The sequence below is a fragment of the Propithecus coquereli genome, unplaced genomic scaffold (assembly GCF_000956105.1).
Source record: "Propithecus coquereli isolate 6110/MARCELLA unplaced genomic scaffold, Pcoq_1.0 Scaffold84, whole genome shotgun sequence".
Classification (NCBI taxonomy): Eukaryota; Metazoa; Chordata; class Mammalia; order Primates; family Indriidae; genus Propithecus; species Propithecus coquereli.
Genome location: NW_012154618.1, coordinates 5,562,120 through 5,580,342, shown reverse-complemented (window position 1 = coordinate 5,580,342; position 18,223 = coordinate 5,562,120). Strand labels below are relative to the sequence as shown.

At 51.7% G+C, this 18,223-nt stretch overlaps 1 protein-coding gene across 1 annotated transcript; it reads left to right on the top strand.

Annotated features, from left to right (window-relative positions):
* The first annotated feature begins 2,633 nt into the window (after positions 1 to 2,633).
* On the top strand, positions 2,634 to 15,899 carry DUSP5 (dual specificity phosphatase 5). The gene is made up of 4 exons (XM_012663885.1): positions 2,634 to 3,248; positions 7,416 to 7,564; positions 11,375 to 11,594; positions 14,376 to 15,899. The coding sequence occupies exons 1-4, from the start codon at positions 2,870 to 2,872 to the stop codon at positions 14,780 to 14,782; spliced, it is 1,155 nt and encodes a 384-aa protein (XP_012519339.1). The 5' UTR covers positions 2,634 to 2,869; the 3' UTR covers positions 14,783 to 15,899.
* Positions 15,900 to 18,223: the final 2,324 nt, after the last annotated feature.

The window sequence follows — 18,223 nt, the reverse complement described above, 5'->3', positions numbered from 1 at the left end:
TCTCCCACCCATACACCCTTCCCAGCCTCTGGTAGCTATCATTCTACTCTCTATCTCCATGAGATCAACGTTTTTAGCTCCCACATGTTAGTGAGAACATGCAATATTTGCCTTTCTGGAAAAATTATTAAGAATTTAGTGACAACAGAGCATTAGAACAAGTGAGGCCCTTCTAAGTACAGGGTCCTGCGCGGCTGTACTGGTCTCACACACACACACACACACACACACACACACACACACACACACACCCATGAAGCCAGCCTTGGCCAGGGGACTGGAGAGGGCAGATCAGAAAAGAGTTCTGGGAAGCCAAGCCTCAGGATTTAGTAGTCTGGTGGACGTGGAAAGTGAGGGAGCCATTCAGCAATCCCGTGGACAGATGACCTTCCTACACTCGTTGTCAGGCCACCCTTCAGCTTGCTGGGCACCCCCCTTGGGTGGCCGTGACCAACTTCAACTTATTAATGTTTAAACTTCACCCACTCCTCCTCTTCCTGCTACCTCTCCAGACATGTTCCTGTGGGGTCCCTATCTAAGGAGCATTCACACAGTCACCCCAGTTAAAAACTCTGGTGTCACCCTCCACTCCTCTTACCCCTTCCAGCAATTTACTTCCTAAATGTTCTCCCAACCTGTAGCCTCTCCATAGCTACTATCACTGCCAAGTTCCGGCAGGCCCTTATCAGCACAGGCCTAGATTACCCACAAAAGCTTCCTGTCTGTCTCCCTGACTCTGGTCTAGACCCCTCCCCAACTCGCAAATAAAACACCCATCCTCCACCGTGCTGCCTTAGTGATGTCCCTAAATGCTAACCTGACCAGGTCACTGAGTGAGATAAGATCCCAATATCTTAAACAGCACAATATCTTAAAAGCCCTCTGTTGCCTGATCCTGCTAATTTTCTAATAGATGCTAGAAGTGCCTTGGTCTCCCACACACCTTCAGTACATATCATGCTGGTTTTTGTGGGTGGTGTTTTCTTTACTGCAAGCAGTTTTCATGCAGAGGAAGTAAAGCAGTTTCCCTCTTCACAGCCTGGCATACCTTGATTTGGTCAACTCAGCTCTCATCTCCTCTGGGAGGCCTTGTCCAGCGCCCCCTCACTGACCCCCACCACACACACCTCGGGTGCTCTTCCTCACTCAGTACAGGCCCTTAAAGAGCTAGTGGGGAGCTGGGGCAGAGAGCTCACTTTAGTATTGCCAGCACCTAATACAAATCCCTGGGCTGAAATGTCTGGGGGTAGATAGTGCTGGTAACAGACACAGGACATGCTGGAGGAGGAGCAGGTGGCAGGGAAAGCTGGCACAAGTAACCCCAAAGAAAGAGGACCCCCTATATCACAAGACCTCATTGGCAGGGCGAGGACAGCGCCTTTAACTGCAGCTGTGACCCAAAGCCAACGCCGGCTGTCCTGGTGTCTGATTTGATTGCATTTGATTTCTGCTTCCTTCTAACAACCTCATTCCCTTATGTCAGCTGTCAACAAGCCCCTCTCTAGTGGAGGCAGGCTGTTTTCCATCAAGCAGTCCCAGACAGACTAGCAATAAAATGGTTGGCCGTAAACTTGAGGGCAGAACCATGTTTCCATCCATGTGTCCTGCAGCTAGCAGAGCCCTGGAACAAAGCTGACCCTCAATAAATACTTGCTGAATGGATGAATTGTGTGTAGTTCCCCGGGAATAGGGGTGGGAAGCCTGAAGCCCCTGGGGACTGGTGGGGGCAGACAGGCTAGGATTATACTTGATCCACAGATAATCCCTTAAATCCAGAAGCCACCTGGACAGCATTTGGCTGGACTGTGCTCCACCGTCGGATGCATGTTGTTGCTGCCGCTGAGCTCACGACAGGTTTCCCAGGGACCAGAAAATGGCTCCTCCAAAAGCAATTTATTATTCTAATTATTATTGGAGTGATAGAGAAAAAGACTCTCAATCCTTTGAGGGCAGAATCCATTTGGGGAGATTAATTGTTGGCTCTTCTCCATACACACCCTGGTCCTCCGTTTTTTATTTTCAGGAACTTTTATTATGGAAAATTTCAAACATACAGAAAAGTGGAGAAAACAGTTTAAGAAACCCCCAGGTACCCATCAGCGAGCCACAAGGATTACCGCCACCTCATCTCGCGTCATCTATACCCCACCCCTTGAAGCAAATTTCAGACTCCTTATACGCGTAAACGCTTGGGTAACGGCGGGAATCCACTGCGGACCCTCGTGGGGGCGCTGGGGGCTCGCCTGCCGGAGCGGGCAGGTGCGCGGCCTGCGTCTAGGTCACTGACAGCCCGGCCGCGCGGCCCCGGCCCCGCCTCCCCCTCCGCTGCCTCCTCTTCCCGCACAGCGTGGGTCACCCCGGCCCCGCAGCGTTCCGGACACCCCACCGGCAGTCGCGGTGATGCGCGAGTGAGTCCGTCCGCGCAACGCCAAGGAGAGAATGAGGAGGCGCCTTCCACTTCCTCCTCCCCCGCTGACTAACGCTCGGCGCGGCCCCGCGCCTGCTGCTCCCCGCGGTGGAGGCGGCGGCCCCGCCCTCACCCCGCCCCTGGAGGGCGTGGCCACGCCCCGAAGGGGCGGGGAAATCCCATATTTGGCCTTATATGGGCAGCCACGTCACAGGCAGCGCTCATTCACATAAAACGCTGCGCTGCCGGCGGAATCCCCGGCTTCCGAGGCGGCGAGTGGCCGGGCCGGGTGTGGAGCGCGCGGGGCGGGAAAGAAGAGTTGAGCCGCCGCTCGGGCGCCGGGCTCCGTCGCCGGCCGCAGCCCCCGGGTCGCCCTCCCGTGCCTCGCCCGCGGGCACCCTGGCCGTGGGCACCTGCGGGGCGCGCGGCGCGGGGCCGCTGGGCGGCGGCGGCGGCGGCGGCATGAAGGTCACGTCGCTCGACGGGCGCCAGCTGCGCAAGATGCTCCGCAAGGAGGCGGCGGCGCGCTGCGTGGTGCTCGACTGCCGGCCCTACCTGGCCTTCGCCGCCTCGAGCGTGCGCGGCTCGCTCAACGTCAACCTCAACTCGGTGGTGCTGCGGCGGGCCCGGGGCGGCGCGGTGTCGGCGCGCTACGTGCTGCCCGACGAGGCGGCGCGAGCGCGGCTGCTGCAGGAGGGCGGCGGCGGCGTGGCGGCCGTGGTCGTGCTCGACCAGGGCAGCCGCCACTGGCAGAAGCTGCGCGAGGAGAGCGCCGCGCGCGTCGTGCTCACCTCGCTGCTCGCCTGCTTGCCGGCCGGCCCGCGAGTCTACTTCCTCAAAGGTGAGCGCGTCGGGGCCGCGGGTTCCTGGCCACCCTCCTCCCCGGCCCCGGGGTCCCCTCCCCTCGCGGGGCGCCCTCCTGCGCTCTGGAAACGGGACAGGCGCCACTCACCCGAGTCTGCACACTGCGGCTTGACGTGCGCTCGGGAGGGCCCTGCAAATGTCAGCGCTCGGCGCTTCCCCTCTCCCCACCCTCGTTCCTCGAAAGCGCCTGGCAGCCTGTCTGTCCGCCGGGCTGGGTGGAGTTGGCTGTGCTGCGGGGGGCGGGGAGGGTGCTGCTGCTTAGCCAGCTGGGGGCCGTCGGCTCGTGCCGGGCGCGGGCGATGCGGGCTTCGCGGCTCTCGCAGGGTACTGGGCTCTGAGCCGCCTTGATTCACGATCTGGCAGGATCAGCAGGGCGCGACACCTCCACCCCCACCCCCGCTAGCGCGGCGCCGTCGTGTCCCCCTTCCTCCTGCCTATCCATTTACGGTACTGAGGCTGTGTCTTCACCGACCTCTCTTGCGTTTTTGACCCTGGCGAGTCTCTCCCCTTCCTTTCCATTTAATTACATTGCTTTTTATTGTTTTCCTCCGGCCTCCCCTTTCCCCCTCCTGTCTTTCTCAAGCTCAATTTGGAGTTGACAGGCTTGCCACCTTTCTCCCTCCTCCACCCGGGATTATCCCTGGGACCGGTCCCGAGCCTAATCTCCTGCCCGCCGGGAAATGGGAGAGGTGCAGGGGCAGGGTGGTGTGGAGGAGATTCGGTGGCCTTTGATTTGAGACCTTAAGGAGCTGCCCGCCACTTGTCTCCGCAGGTCCCCATTTCACTTGCTGGGGAGATAACTTGGCTTCTGGCGGTGGGTGGGTGATGGACTCTCAAACTCCGGAGCATTGGTTTCTGGGTCACTTCCTATGGCTGGTCCTGCTTTGCATTTGAGTCCTTTGTAACTTGAAATGATACTTGGGGAGAACTGGCCTGGGTGCCTTGGGCTTAGCCCCAGCGGGTCCCCAAGGCTCCACACCTTGGGATGTTGTGTACTGATACCTTGGGTACGGTGAGCTGGGAGTTTTAAAGCCATGCAGCTTGGGAGTTCCACATACTCCCAGCCAGGAAGATTCCAGAGGCACGTGGGCAGCTGTTCTCTCTATTAGCACCTCTGGCTGACTGTCCCCTGTTGATTCCTGCTGGGGAGATAACAGAGGTAGATAATAATCTTCCTTCTGGTGTAGCCTCTGCCCCCAGGGGACAGAGGGATGGCCTCTCCAGGCTCTGGGAGGTTTCACACGTGGCTCCTGATGTCTTTCTCTTCCTGATGTGGTTTTTGTCTCCTATTCTTAGCAATGAGTACAGGAAAAGCTTCTGCCTCCCCAGAAGCACAAAAGATGTTCCAGGAAACCCTTGCTGGTCCCACCTCTGCTACCTACCCTTCTCTAAAGGGGCCATGCTGGCAGTTTAGAAGTTACTGCCACAGAAAATAGGCAGTTCTGTAAACCCGCCTCTCAGAAAAATTTTTTTTAAATGAAAGTAACAAATACACAGGTAAAAATTTGAACGGTACAAAGGCTGTACTATGAAAAGCGGGTCCTCTGCACACTGTAGAACCCAGTTCCACTCCCTAGAGGCAGTTACCAAGTATTTTTTGTTGGTCTTCAGATAATTTTCCATAAGTATCTTTTAAAAATAGTTTCATTTTGTATATTTCCTGTTCCAGCCTCTTTCACCTACCTAGATTTTAGAGACTTGCCCATATCAGAACATTTAACCAGCCCCCTACAGTGCCATTCTGTTGCCTCCAGCCTCACTGTTGGAAGCAGTGCTGTAGAGGATACTTTGTCTATGTGCTCTATCTTTCGGTAAAATCATGAGAATTGCCAGGTGAAGACTTAAGTGCATTTTAAATCTCAGTAGACATTGCTTGATACCTACCCTTATCCTAATGCTACTAAACTTTAAATAGTTTCCAGAGAAGATTTTTGGTTTTTTGCCTAACTCATGTAATAAGTTCAAGTTTAATCTAGTGGTATCTCAGATCTTGGGGAGCAATGCCTTTTATACTTCTCATAATTCCCTCCCCCGCCAAGAAAACCCACTACAATGAGAAGGCGATGAGCGAATCTCATGGGCAGTGCTTATTTATACGTAGCATCCGTGCTGCCTCTGTTCCCCTGGTAATGCGGCAGTGATTGAAAGCAGACTCTCTGAAGAAGGTTGAAGCAGCCATAAGAATCACCACTGCTCTTGCAATGCAAGTGAGGCACCAGAGAGGAATGTTCTGTCTCTCCACACCTCTGATGGCAGTGACTGAAAGACAGAGACCATCTAATCTGGAGGATTCCTCCAGACCCCAGCTGGAAGAGGCAGGGCCCTGTTATCTGTCCTCAACTATACTGAGACTCTTTGTCTGCCTGCCTTATTTTGTCAACAGGCAGGCAGGATCCAGCCCATACCGACACCCCCTGTCTGTCCTCCTGACAGCCAGCTCTTGAACTATTTAAAGCCAAGAGATGGGGTGACGTGAAGGCTTTTCTTCCCCAGGCCTCATTCTGAAGTTTGGGAGAGCCTAAGCCATTCTTAACTCCAAATTCCTGTCCAGAATCACTCAGTTTGTCTCCTGGAACCCAAAATGTTGAGGCCCAGGCATGGGAAGCTGTCAGGTGGTTTACTGAGGAGGGACACCCCTCCAAGGTAGCTGTGGGTCAGTGTAAGTCTGTGGCCTTCACTCTGTCCCCTGGAAAGAAAGGGGACTAGGGGATATGGCTGAGCGGCTAAAGCCACAAACGCCTCCCCACGCCTTCCGTGTCCGGCATGGCCTTCTGTCATGGCTGGGAACATGGTCGTTGTGGAGGACCAGAAGCTCACTAGGGAGTGAAGTGACGACAGGGCAGAGCTGGGTGTACCGAGTGGGGGCGGGGCAGCTCCTGTGAGCTGAGAGGAAGCAGTAATGCAAGATGACTCATTCTAGGAATTGGCTGCAGCTCCTGGGAGGGAGCTGGAGACCGCCATGTAATCCATTAACCATTTATCTACTGCAGGGCTTCAAAAAAGTTGGCATCACAACACCGAAAGTCAGAAGAAGAAAGGGGGGCTTTTTGGAAAATAAGGGGTCTCAGAATGCATATTGAATTGATGGTTTGACACCAAGTGCACAAAAAGACAGAAGTGGGTTTTCTGGCCCTAGGAAGTGCTGCAGGTTGCTCTGGGTTGGAAGCAAAAGGGTTCTCCAAGTAAGCCTGGCCTATCACCTGGCAGCACTTGGCATTCTGAGAGTTCCAAGGCCAGTTTTTCATTTGGTTCTTCCCCAGGGGGGCTAGTGGGCCTGAGAAGGCTTATATACATACATATGCAAGTTTCCGTGACTTGGTCAGAGAGTGTTTTTACCTTAAGTGATCCATTTGGAGAAATTTAAATTGACATTAAGGATTTTTACAGTCATATGTGCCAGTAGTTGGCATATTGATTTGGAGGAGGCGGGTCAGAAGGGTAGGATAATAAGATGGGGTAGGTGGCCTTAAAGGGAACAGAGCTAGGTTTTACTTAGGGAGGCTGAGAATTGGGTTCAGAAGTCCATTGTGCTTTAGAAGGTAATTAACTGGATTGATGATGCAACTTGGACCTATAGAAAGGACTGTCAGCCATCTTAGCACCTTGGGAGTGAGAAGGGAAGGCTGTTTTACTACCCGGAGTTGAAACTTATTAGCCCCCATTCCCTTAAGAATGGAGGGAGTTGCAGCTATAATCCTGCTAAGAGCAGACGGGCTGAGGAAGAAACCAGTTTAGGAGTCTCTTCTCACACATTAATGGAATTTTGCGTAATCACACCTTCATTTTAGATAAACAAGAGAAAATAAGCTTTTGTTTCTGGAGGGATTTGGTTAATATTTCCCAGATGCCAGGTATTTCCTTTCGCAGTTTAAGCTGCCTCTGATAGACACAAAATGTTAATCACCCGCTTCTCTGAACTATAGCTTTTTAGAGGTGTGTGTATGTGTGTGGGTGTGTAGAGCCCATTTCTAATGTAAAAAACTGTTTGTGGTTTTGCTCAATTTTTTATGACCAGAATCTATGTTAGCTTCATATATTTTTTTAACTCTTCCACACTGGCAGTATTGATTAATTATGCGTATTTTCTGATAGCCTGAGAAATCAATGCTTACCATGTCTCACCTTTTTATCTGTTGTTTTGTAGGGGGATATGAGAGCTTCTACTCAGAATATCCTGAGTGTTGTGTGGATGTGAAACCCATTTCACAAGAGATGATCGAAAGTGAGAGAGCCCTCATCAGCCAGTGTGGAAAACCCATGCTAAACATCAGCTACAGGCCGGCTTATGACCAGGTACGCGGTGTGGAAGAGGTGTTGTGAGCGCCTGTCTCTGCTCCTTCCTCTCCCCACTCAGCAACAGCGGCTGGTTCTTTTGTGCATCAGGGTGTTGGCCGAATCGTCTAGCTTTACAGAGCTTCTGTTGCTTGCCAACTTGCGTTTCCATCCAAGAGTAAATGGGCTTCCTTCCAGCAAACAAGCTGACAAGAGCCACAGGATGCTTGGCAGCTTCTAGGGAAAGGGGGAAGTGAAAGATACATTGTTATCATCTGGCCTGGGAGGTTCAGAGAAGCTTTGAAACACTGGTTTAGGTTTCCCTGAAGATGTTTCAGAGCTGACTTGGCTTCCTGTGTCGCTCTTCTTTGTAATTGTTGCTGCTTTGCAGTTTCTGCAAACCATCCCCGGTACCTGTCAAGATGTTCCTTTTGTTGGTATTTTTAACTGAAACGGGGCAGGAGTTGGGAGTAGGGGGTGTTGTAGAGAAACTCCTTTTTGGATGGATAAGCAGGCTCCTGAGGTTTATAATTTCCATAAATTCTGAAGCCAGAGGAGATTGAGAGACACTGGAGGGCTTCATGTTTCTATAAACTGTGTGTGTGGTTTGTTTTTTTTTCCTCCCTTCAAAAAATTGTGTTTTGTGATAAGTCATTAAAGGAAAAATAAAATGGGAGGCTGTGGTCAGGGGATCACCTAGCACCGTACAGGAAGATGAGAAAGAGGCAGGTGAGAATCCAAATCTGGTAGAAACCAGAGATCAAAACCTACCTCCCCATTTTACAGAAGGGAAAAATACTGTTCTATGGCTGGTGAGACAATTGATTTGCAGAGTCCTACAGCTGGCTCAAGGCAGTGCTAGGCTCAGAAGCCCTTTCTCTCAACACCCTGTTCTGGTTTCTGGAAAGAGAAATAAGAATTGAGACCTTGTTCTGTTTTCCACGTGCCCTCTAATCCAAACACCTGACTTGGTGGGAAGAGCTTCTCAAACAGTTCCCATAAACCAAGAACATATCCAAGTCATATGAAGAAAGACTTCTAGATGATAAATGCCAGCTCGTGACCTTTTAGGGTACATGAGAAACAATTTTTTTAATGGAAATTAAAAAAAAAAAAGAAAATGCCAGCTCCCTGCCATGAGCAAAACCCTGCCCCTGGGAATAAACGTCAGAGTAAAGCCAGGTGACCTTCTCTTGAGTTGGGATCCTTGGTCAGGAAGCCTGTCAGCTTGGCCAGGTGCCAGTGTTTTGATTTTGGTTGTTTTCCTTTATTAAAAATCCTCACAGTATATGATGAACCCCTGGTTATCAAGCTGTGGGCAGCTGGCCTAACTGGATTTCTGTTTTTGTTTGGGTTGTGTTTTTTCCCCCATTTCTCAGAAAGTGAAAGAGAAATAAGAATTGGCAGAATGTTGTGAAAGCACGGCAGACCTTTGGCCTGACAGGGTGGGGAGGCCCTGATGTGTCTTCAGGATTCATCTGGGGAACCCCCTAATGCTACTTCTTAGAAACGCTTCTGTACTGAGAGAAGCCAGGCGAGGCTGGGTTAACCTTTGGGGTTTCGGAAGGCCTTTGGCTTCTTCCTCATGAGTCTAAACAGAAGTTCAGAAAGGGAAAGAAATGTAGTTTCAGGGGTGTGTTGGGCTGAGCTCCAGGGGAAATTGGATAGGATCCCAGGTCTGGTGTGTCAGCGATTTCCAGGCACTTGGGAGAGGGAGCAGTCTTGAGTCAGTTGTCCAGCCTCCGCCTTGGAGGCTGAGCCTATTGGTGCTCATTGGTGGGGACCCATAGCTGCTCAGTGGCTGAGTGAAACTAGGCTTGGGTCTCCGATCCCTTTCCAAAGAACTTCTGCCACCTCTGCTGCCTTCCTCGTTCCTGACCAGTGGGGAGCTGGGCCCAGGGAGTAGGTCCAGCTCAGGCCAGGACTAGACCTGCTGGAGTTGACTAGCCTCAGTATCCACCCTACCACCCTGTGTCTTCCCCGGGGAGAGAAGCCATGTTCCATTTATTTATTCTTCAGCTTTGGGTGATATTTGGATGATTTTGGCAGCTATGTCACATGCCAGGTTTTAATGCATCCGTTATCCCATTTATGCATTACCAATGATCCAGAGAGAATAGGTTATTTTATCTCCAATGTACAGATAAAGGGTCAGAGGTTAAAGAAGCTACCCAAGATCATATCAGGTGGTAAGCATGGAGCTCGGACTTGACCTAGAGCTGTTCTGTCTGACGCTCCAGCCCAGGTTCTTAACCACTGAACTGGGACATTTGCAGTGCAAATGGACGTTTTGTCTCTAGAGGAAGAGAGGAAGGAAGGGAATTTTTCCTTCCTGTTTTTACCTAAAATACTTGCTTTCTCATACTGATGATTATTGAAATGGAGTCCGACAAGGCCTTACATCTCATGCTAAGCAGTCAGATTTGGGTTTCAATCCCAGCTCTGCCACTGACTAGTGCTGACTTGGGCAAGTTATTTAATTCATCTGAACCTCAAGTTGCCCATCGGTAAAATGGGCATAATGTTACTTACTTCACAGATTTGTTGTGAAATTAGATATAGGCACATCTAAAATTTTAAGCCCCAAGGGCTTGCCATGGTAGGTACTAATAAAAATACTGGTAGTTGTTATTATTACCTTATGTGAATGCTCTGTAAGTTTCTTTCAAGTGGCCAAACTGGCTTTTGCTTAAACACTTGACTTCTCAGGAAAGAAAAAGCAAATGCCAGGTGTGGGGTAAATTGAGAATTGCCTGTTGGTGGCCCTTGTCACATGCCCCTGTCCCTGTTATAGGTCTGGCTGAGAGTTTCCATTCTGCTCTTATTCCAGGACAGGAAATGGAAACACAGGAAGCAGATGGATGATATGGGAAAGGCTTCCAAAGACACAGCCCCTGTCCGTGTTTCCCTCTGAATCTCTAGGGGCTCCCATTGTTCTGTCACTGGCTTTTCTTGCCACCTTAGAACCCTGTAAGTGCTGAGACTGCCAGAGTCTAACTAGCTGGCAGGTCTTTCTAGCCTTGCCTTGGGGTAGATGGTGTCTGGTTCCCCCTTACTCTGGATCCTCCTCGACTAGAAACCTGGTGTGTGGGTGGCCTCCCCAAAGGGTGGCTGCGTAAGCATCTCTCACCAACCACCCCCGCCAGAGCCCATGGGAAGAAGGTCAAGGGTAGGGGAAACCCCTCTGCTCGCGGCCTAACAACATTTCTTAGTATGTAGATTCTGGGTAGGTAGTGGTTGTTTTCAGTTCTAGGAAGCATACTTTTTTGGCAGGGGAGGAGGCACATTTGAACGTCTCTAAAATCTGGATGCATCTCAGGATCTACAGTGTGTTAGGTTTGATGGAATACACTATATAAAATGTCAGGGCTGTCAAGGAGGGCATGCACCTTGCCAAACCCTTCTCCATTGTACCTGCAAACTACAGTTCACCCAGGCCGCCCCAGGGTGAATGGGCTTGCCCTGGTGCTCCCAGGGCAGCTCGAACTTCACAGGTGTTTCCTTTCTTCCCACCACACCACATGACGACTTACCCTTACAGAAGGCTGGTGGCATTTCCTACCTCCCCGATAGGTGCAAAAAATGGAACTCTCTGCTGTGTGGGTTTTGCTGTCACTGAGTCAGAAGGCAGTCATGTAGGGTAGAGAGTTGGCCAGGATGGAGGTACCACCCACATTCTTGATTGAACTGCCCTGGCTGTGAACTGTCTCTACCTGGAAACCAGAAAGGGAACCCTCCCACCTTAAGAAACAAATAGGTCAGGGCTGTTTTTTCCTCTCTCAAATGAGCAAGCTAATCCAACATTTCCTGGTTGTCCTTTGCCCCCTCCAGGGTGGTCCAGTTGAAATCCTTCCCTTCCTCTACCTTGGAAGTGCCTACCACGCATCCAAGTGCGAGTTCCTCGCCAACTTGCACATCACAGCCCTGCTGAATGTTTCCCAGCGGACCTCCGAGGCCTGCGCGACCCACCTACACTACAAGTGGATCCCCGTGGAGGACAGCCACACCGCTGACATTAGCTCCCATTTTCAAGAAGCAATAGACTTCATTGGTAGGTTCAGCCACCCCACCTCAGTTATTTGGGGAGCTGCCATGGGGCACGGGTTCCTGGCTTTCGATGTCCTGAGGGGGGGCTACCTTCACTGAAAGAAAAACGTCTTGTGTATACCACCACTAGGAGTTGGCACCAAGAAGGGATGCAGCCACCACAAAGGCAGAGGGGAGGATTTGAGCTGCTATTAATGGGAGCTTTAATTTGCGAGATAAATCAATTAATATAATTTTATGGCAGTACTCACTGCCGATCTTGTTATTGTTTCTAGCTGGGCGGGAGCAGAGCGCCTCCCTGCGTAATGCTCCACACAAGGAAAGCAGGGGGGAGAACCTCCCTAACTGTGCTTCTACGTAGGTTGGGATATTTTTAAAAGCAAACAGAAGGCTGCAGCGAGCAATACTTACGCGCTGAGCCCCGAGAGCCCCGGCAGCTTTCCGCAGTTTTGGCAAGCGGCTTTGGGGCAATTTGTTTTGCATTTCCAGCTAATTTTGGATTGCAGATAGCACTTGACTCAAGCTCCATGCTTTATGCACAGAAAAGTTGGCATCTTCTGCATGCTTTCTGCATTCCTGTGAGGTAGTTGTCATATACTCCATTGTACATGCTTGAAAACCGGGGCCTTGGCCTCTGGCCCCTCTGTCTGGGAAAGGGCTTTGGCCTTAGGGTTTCAGGTACTTAGTATAGCCTGGATTGTTCTCCCATTTGGCATCTTCTCTTTCCCCACCATCCCTTTCCCGAGGGGGCTGGCCTGGCTGGCTTCTGTTTCAGATTTGTAAGCACCATTCCCCCCCTTTCCAGAGCCCTTCTTTCTCTTTAACATTGGTCAGCATTGAAACGGAGACGTGATCTTCCTGTATGTTGTTCAAAGGGATGTTGGGAGGGAAAAGGCAGGTGTTAGGCGCAGCAATAATTACTTAGTACAGGGAGCGATTAAAGGGCCCCCCTCGAGCCTTTTGTTCATGGAGCAGTTTCTGCTCCACAGAAACGCACCAGAGGCAAAAGGCCGAGCCCCTCCTGCTTGTCCCCAAGCCTCCGGGCTGAGATGATTCCTCTGGAGTGCGAGAGGCAGCCAGAATGATGGGTTCAGGGTGGGAAACCCTTGACCTGTTCTCCCTGTCCCTGGGAATGCCTTGCCCTTCTCAGCCTGTTGTTTAATTACCTAGATAGCTACTTGATGAGGTCATGAAACCCGCCCCCATCCAGTTCTCAGAACCCTCCCTCCCCATCCTGTGTGCATATTGCGTCTGTGTTTGTGCACACACTCATACCAACCCACAGCGTTTCGAGAACACAGGATGCCTTTTCCCAGACTCCCTGGGCTTGCCCTGCCAGTGCAAGGAGAGACTGAGCCTCCCCAGGGGGCTGAAATAGCGCTGACCCCTCCCTGGGGGAGGGCCAGGTGGAAGGCAAGCCCCTGAGGTGCAGAGTGGGTCCCAGAGGCAGTGCACTGCTAAGTCCTTGTCGTTCTTGGATGTGGCACCCGGCCAGTTAAGAGTAGACTACACAGGAGGCCAGCAGGAGCAAAGGGAAACTGCAGTCACGACTGTGGTTCCAGGGACTTGGCGTCTCTCCTCGGAACTAATTTACAGGGACTGTTTTGTTTTTTGTTTGGGGTTGGGTTTCGAATCGGTGAACTGGGGGCACCTCTAATGAGGGGCCCCTATGTGTCCTTCGGGGTTTTTACTCAGATGGGGAAACTAGGGTTCCTCCCTGACACCTCAGAAATTTTATCTTTTAGATCTTGCAGATTCATTTACAAACTTGCTGTGGCGGGGTGGGAGGTGGTAAGAGGACTTTTGTTTTTCCCTTCAGAATCTGAAATGTTTTTGCACGCTGTAACTTACACAACGTCAGCTACGTCGAACTTCCTGTGATGTAATTGTTTCCTCATTAGCAAGAGAGGCAATTGGAAAGACTATTTTTTGTGGTTTTGATTTGATGTGTACATATCTTTCACCTTTCACCCCTTCCCCTTTTGAACAGTTGTAGCTGTTTTGCAGGGCAGGGTAGAGCAGGAAAGAAGGGCCCCCCTTTTTGGCATATTGCGCTAAAGAATGCTAACCGATGGCGGTAGCTTTACAGCAGAGACTCTCATCGTTGAGCAAGGTGGAGTTTGTGAAAGCCATTCACATCTTCCGTCTGGTAGGCGTCACTCAGCTAGGGCTATAATTAGTGGCCGTGTGCTATTTATTGTACGTTTGGTGGTGAGAACCCTGGGAGCTGAGCCAAGCATCCCGCCCTGGCACAGCAAGACAGGGTGCCTGGGGAGGCCAGAAGACCTCTACTGGGGTGGGGGCTAGGTCACCGCCATCGGACTCAGACCCAAAGAGCCAAGAATTGCTTCTCCAAACCAGTCTTTGAGCCTGGGACACTGTCCTCAGAAAAATGTGTGCATCCCCAGTAAAAACTTGCACGATTTCAAGGATTTTTCCAATTCCCTCTGGAAAGCCATCAGTGGAACCCCCAGTTCAGATGGCACCCCCAGGGAGGGATTTCTCCAGGTCCACCGGCCAGCGGCAGGATCTGTGCGAGTATCCTGGGGATCTGGGAAGGATTATAAAGGTCCTATATGGGGATAGGCGTTGGTGGGATCCCCACAAGTTCTCTTCTCACCTGTGCAGGATAAAGACTGGCAGAAGTCTCGTGCAGGGCCACAGCTCTCGCGCAGGCATGACAGTTTGATAACTAGGTCGCTTCAGGGTTTAATTCTTGTGTTTTGGCATCGCCTTTAGGTTCTAATCCCTGCTCACTCCCACTATGTTTTTTTCCTCCTTTCAGACTGCGTCAGGGAAAAGGGAGGCAAGGTCCTGGTCCACTGCGAGGCTGGGATCTCCCGTTCGCCCACCATCTGTATGGCTTACCTCATGAAAACCAAGCAGTTCCGCCTGAAGGAGGCCTTCGAGTACGTCAAGCAGAGGAGGAGCATGATCTCGCCCAACTTCGGCTTCATGGGTCAGCTCCTGCAGTATGAGTCCGAGATCCTGCCTTCCACGCCCAACCCCCAGCCGCCCTCCTGCCAGGGGGAGGCCGCGGGCTCTTCGCTGACAGGCCACTTGCAGACATTGAGCCCCGATGTGCAGGGCGCCTACTGCGCATTCCCCGCGTCGGTGCTGGCACCGGTGCCCACCCACTCGACAGTCTCAGAGCTCTGCAGGAACCCTGTGGCCACAGCCACCTCCTGCTGAAACTGGGACAGAAGAGCCAGCCCGGCCCCAAGAGCAACTGTGATTTTGTTTTATAAACTCGCGGACATTTCATACCTGTGCAATACTGAAGGCCTGGCTCTGCGCCGCTGCCCCCGTGGAGATGCTGAGTGGTCACCAGGCTTGCAGACGAACGTCACACCGACCTCGGAGATGGGTTCTCGGGACCGGAGGAAGGCCGAGCCATCAGGAGAGCACAGGCGTGCTGACTACTGTACCTCCAGACCCCTGGCCCCGTCGGGACCGCACAGTCCTCACACCTCAGAGTTCGCCTTTTCATTTCAAGCGTAAGGCAATAAATACCTGCAGCCGGGTGGGAGACCGGGAGAAAAGGCGGTTACGGAGCCAATTCCTTTCGAAGGAAGCACAATTCCCACCTTACTTTTTGAACTTTGGCAGTCTCAGTGTCTGTCTCTGTTGCTTCAGGGCATAAGCTGATGATCGTCTAGTCAGGAAAGTCACCCTCCTGGGTTTATAGGGACACGATCTATACACATACATATGTGCTGATTTGAACCCTGAAATGTTTTTGCGATTCCTTCGTGGGTGCAGCGGAGGCAGGTGGCTGGAGTAGCAAGATGTTGGCTTTTCCCGGATCTCTTTTCCACTGTGGGTTCTTCCCTGACCTTAGACTCTGGCATTCTTATTCATACTTGAACCTGTCTCGTCGCACCTCTCCTCAAAGAAACTCTTCCTTTGAAAAGAGTTTTTCAGACCACAGACCAAAAATCACCCTCAGAGGTGGTGGCAGCAGGTGCCAGGAGGAAGAGTACCTGCTGGGCATTCCGGGTCGGTGGCGTCGACAACGGTGGTTTCCTCAGCTCACTGTCCTGTGTGCCCTGTGCTTGTGTCTCCTCTCGCGTGACAGTTGTTTTCCTCCCTGCCCCTGGGGGTTGTCTTTAAGCTTTTGATTTCTGGGATTTGCAGATTTTGCAATGTGGTACTACTATTTTTTGTCTGTAGGTTACGTCTCCAGGGGAAAAGGCAATAATTTTTTAGAACCCCTATGAATGTGAAGAAAAGCAGTATGTTACTGGTTGTTGTTGTTATTGTTGTTGTTTTTTATAATGTAAAATAAAAATAGTAAAAGGAAAAAGCACTTCTTTGTGGTGTTGGGGACTTGGGGTAAGGTGGGAGGAATGCCTGTAAGGGGGACCCAGCCTGCTTCGCCGGGTTTTATTTCCAGATGACAGCAGGGTAATGGTGGGTGTGCAGCTGCGGTGGGGAGATACAGGGCGTTGCTTTCCAGCCGAGGGGCCTCCCCGGGCTGCCTGGCGAGAGGATTCCTTAGGCACAGGCCTGACAGGCGGGTGGTCAGAGTGTCGCCCGCTCAGGGCTCTCCGCTCCCACGTGCCAGGCGAACAGTTCAACCTGAGCCTCAGACCCCTCACCTAGAAGTGAGTGGACTGAGGTAGATGATTCCAGCAAACCTGAGTGCCACGCTCGTGCCCGCCCCCTCCAGTGCCTGGCACGTGGCAGACCCAAGGCTACAGAAGTGGCAAAGGGATGGGGAGTGAACTAGACAGGGACCTGCCTGCCCTTCTTTCACTCTTGCAGCTAATTCTTCCAGATAATTCCCTCAGGAGTTCCTAGGTAAATCCCTCAATGAGTGGGTTTAAATCCAAGGCTGAATCGACTTGCTCTGTGAGTAATTTCCTCTGCGTCGGTGGAGGAAGGAAGGGGCAGTGCCAGCTCCCCCCGTGGCTGGCTCTGCCTCTGCTCCAGCCTAAGTCTTGGAGCCTGTTTCCTTATCTGGGGAGAAGTGGAGGTTTATGCCATCCCTGTCTGCTGATACCTAACAGGGATTCCAACAGTGCCCCTCAACTCCAGAGGGCTCAAGGGGACCTCCAGCCCCCAGCATGTACTACGTCAGCAAACAGGATGGCAGCTGAGCCCAGGGCGGCTCAGCTCTCCGAACACCTACCCTCGAAGCTTTGCTGGAGGCCTTGCTCTCCACATGCCTTGCCTTTCCCCAGCTCGCCCTCCGCAGTTTCATTGGAAAGTCCACAGGTGAGAAGGCTGTCCAGACCAGGGAGGCTGAATTTCCTTCAGCCCGTGGCCCTCATTGGCACAGCCAAGCGGGACTTCCATGAAGAAGAGTACTAGACGGGGAGTGAGAGGTCCTGGGATCTAGCCCCCACCCCAACTCCAGGGCTCTGGAGCTAATCTCCAAACTCTATGGGCCAGACTTGCCCAGGGCTTGGTCTAGCTGTGCCTGACCCTCTCGGTTCCACATGCCTGAGCCTCTGATCAGCCTTGGAGCATGTCCCGGAAGCCTGCCCATCATGTGGGCCTGTCCAGGTGCTGAGTGGCTGGAGGGACCTCCAGCAGGAAGGGCCAGGGAATAGAAAGCGGGGTGCAGGCTGGGGTGATGTGCTGAGCCTCGTCCCACTTGCTGACATCTGCTTTGTTGCACTGAAGTCTTTCTCTGAAGGGTGAGTAAGTGCTCTAAGTCAGGCATATGAGGATTGCTCATAAGCCGGTGAGTCACTGGAGGGAAAGGAAGCCAAGTGGAGCCCCACAGCTGGGCATGGCTCTGGAACTCTCCTTCCACTTAATAGTCTCTTCATTAATTACATCTCCATTTTTGCCAAGGCCAACTTTATGCTGGCTTCTAGTGCCAGGTGGGGAATTCAAGCTGATAGTGTTCGGTTCCTTCATCCCCGGGTGTTGAGAAACACCTCTGTTGGACTCCATTGTCACCTCAGGTAGAGGCATATTTGGGAGAATAGAGATTTTAATTCTCTCCTATTTCCTGGCTGCATCTGTGGGTGAGCCCCCTCAGGTCTACTCTAGTTTCTGAGCTGGGCATGATGGGGGCAAGAGTTGTATGAGCAACCTCAACCCAGTATCCAGTATGCTATTAGTAACAGGAGCCCTGTGTACCCACCCATCTCCTTTGTGTGAGGGTCCTGGGAAAATGTCCCCCCAGTTTCAATACTCTGAACAGTTCTACCTCTCTGAGTTGCTGGTGGTTTATCTTCTGAACACCAGAAAGCTCATGACTGCCCGTTTCTCCCTCCTTGCTCAGGCCACTAGGAAGCTCAGAACTAAATTTTTAGCCCACCTCTGGCAGTTTTTTATAGGAGTTTATGACATGAGTTTTTGGTGTTGATTCCACCCTGTTTCCATTACAATTTCCCAACTTTATTTTTCTTTTATCTCATTTCCTCAGTGACCTTAAAAAAACAAACCCTTTATGCCCTATTTAAATATACCCCAATGCATTTATGGAATGAGAGATGGGGTATAAATACAAACAGAGAAGCCTGTGCATCCTCGGTGTTACTCTGTCTCGCTCAGGAGGATTCATCCATGGGACGGGGTTCCTTTGCCTTTTCAGTGAGTCTGCCAAGTTCTGTATTCTTTCTGGAACAGATTGTGTCCAGTACCCAAGCTCCATGACTGGCACCCTGGCTCCTT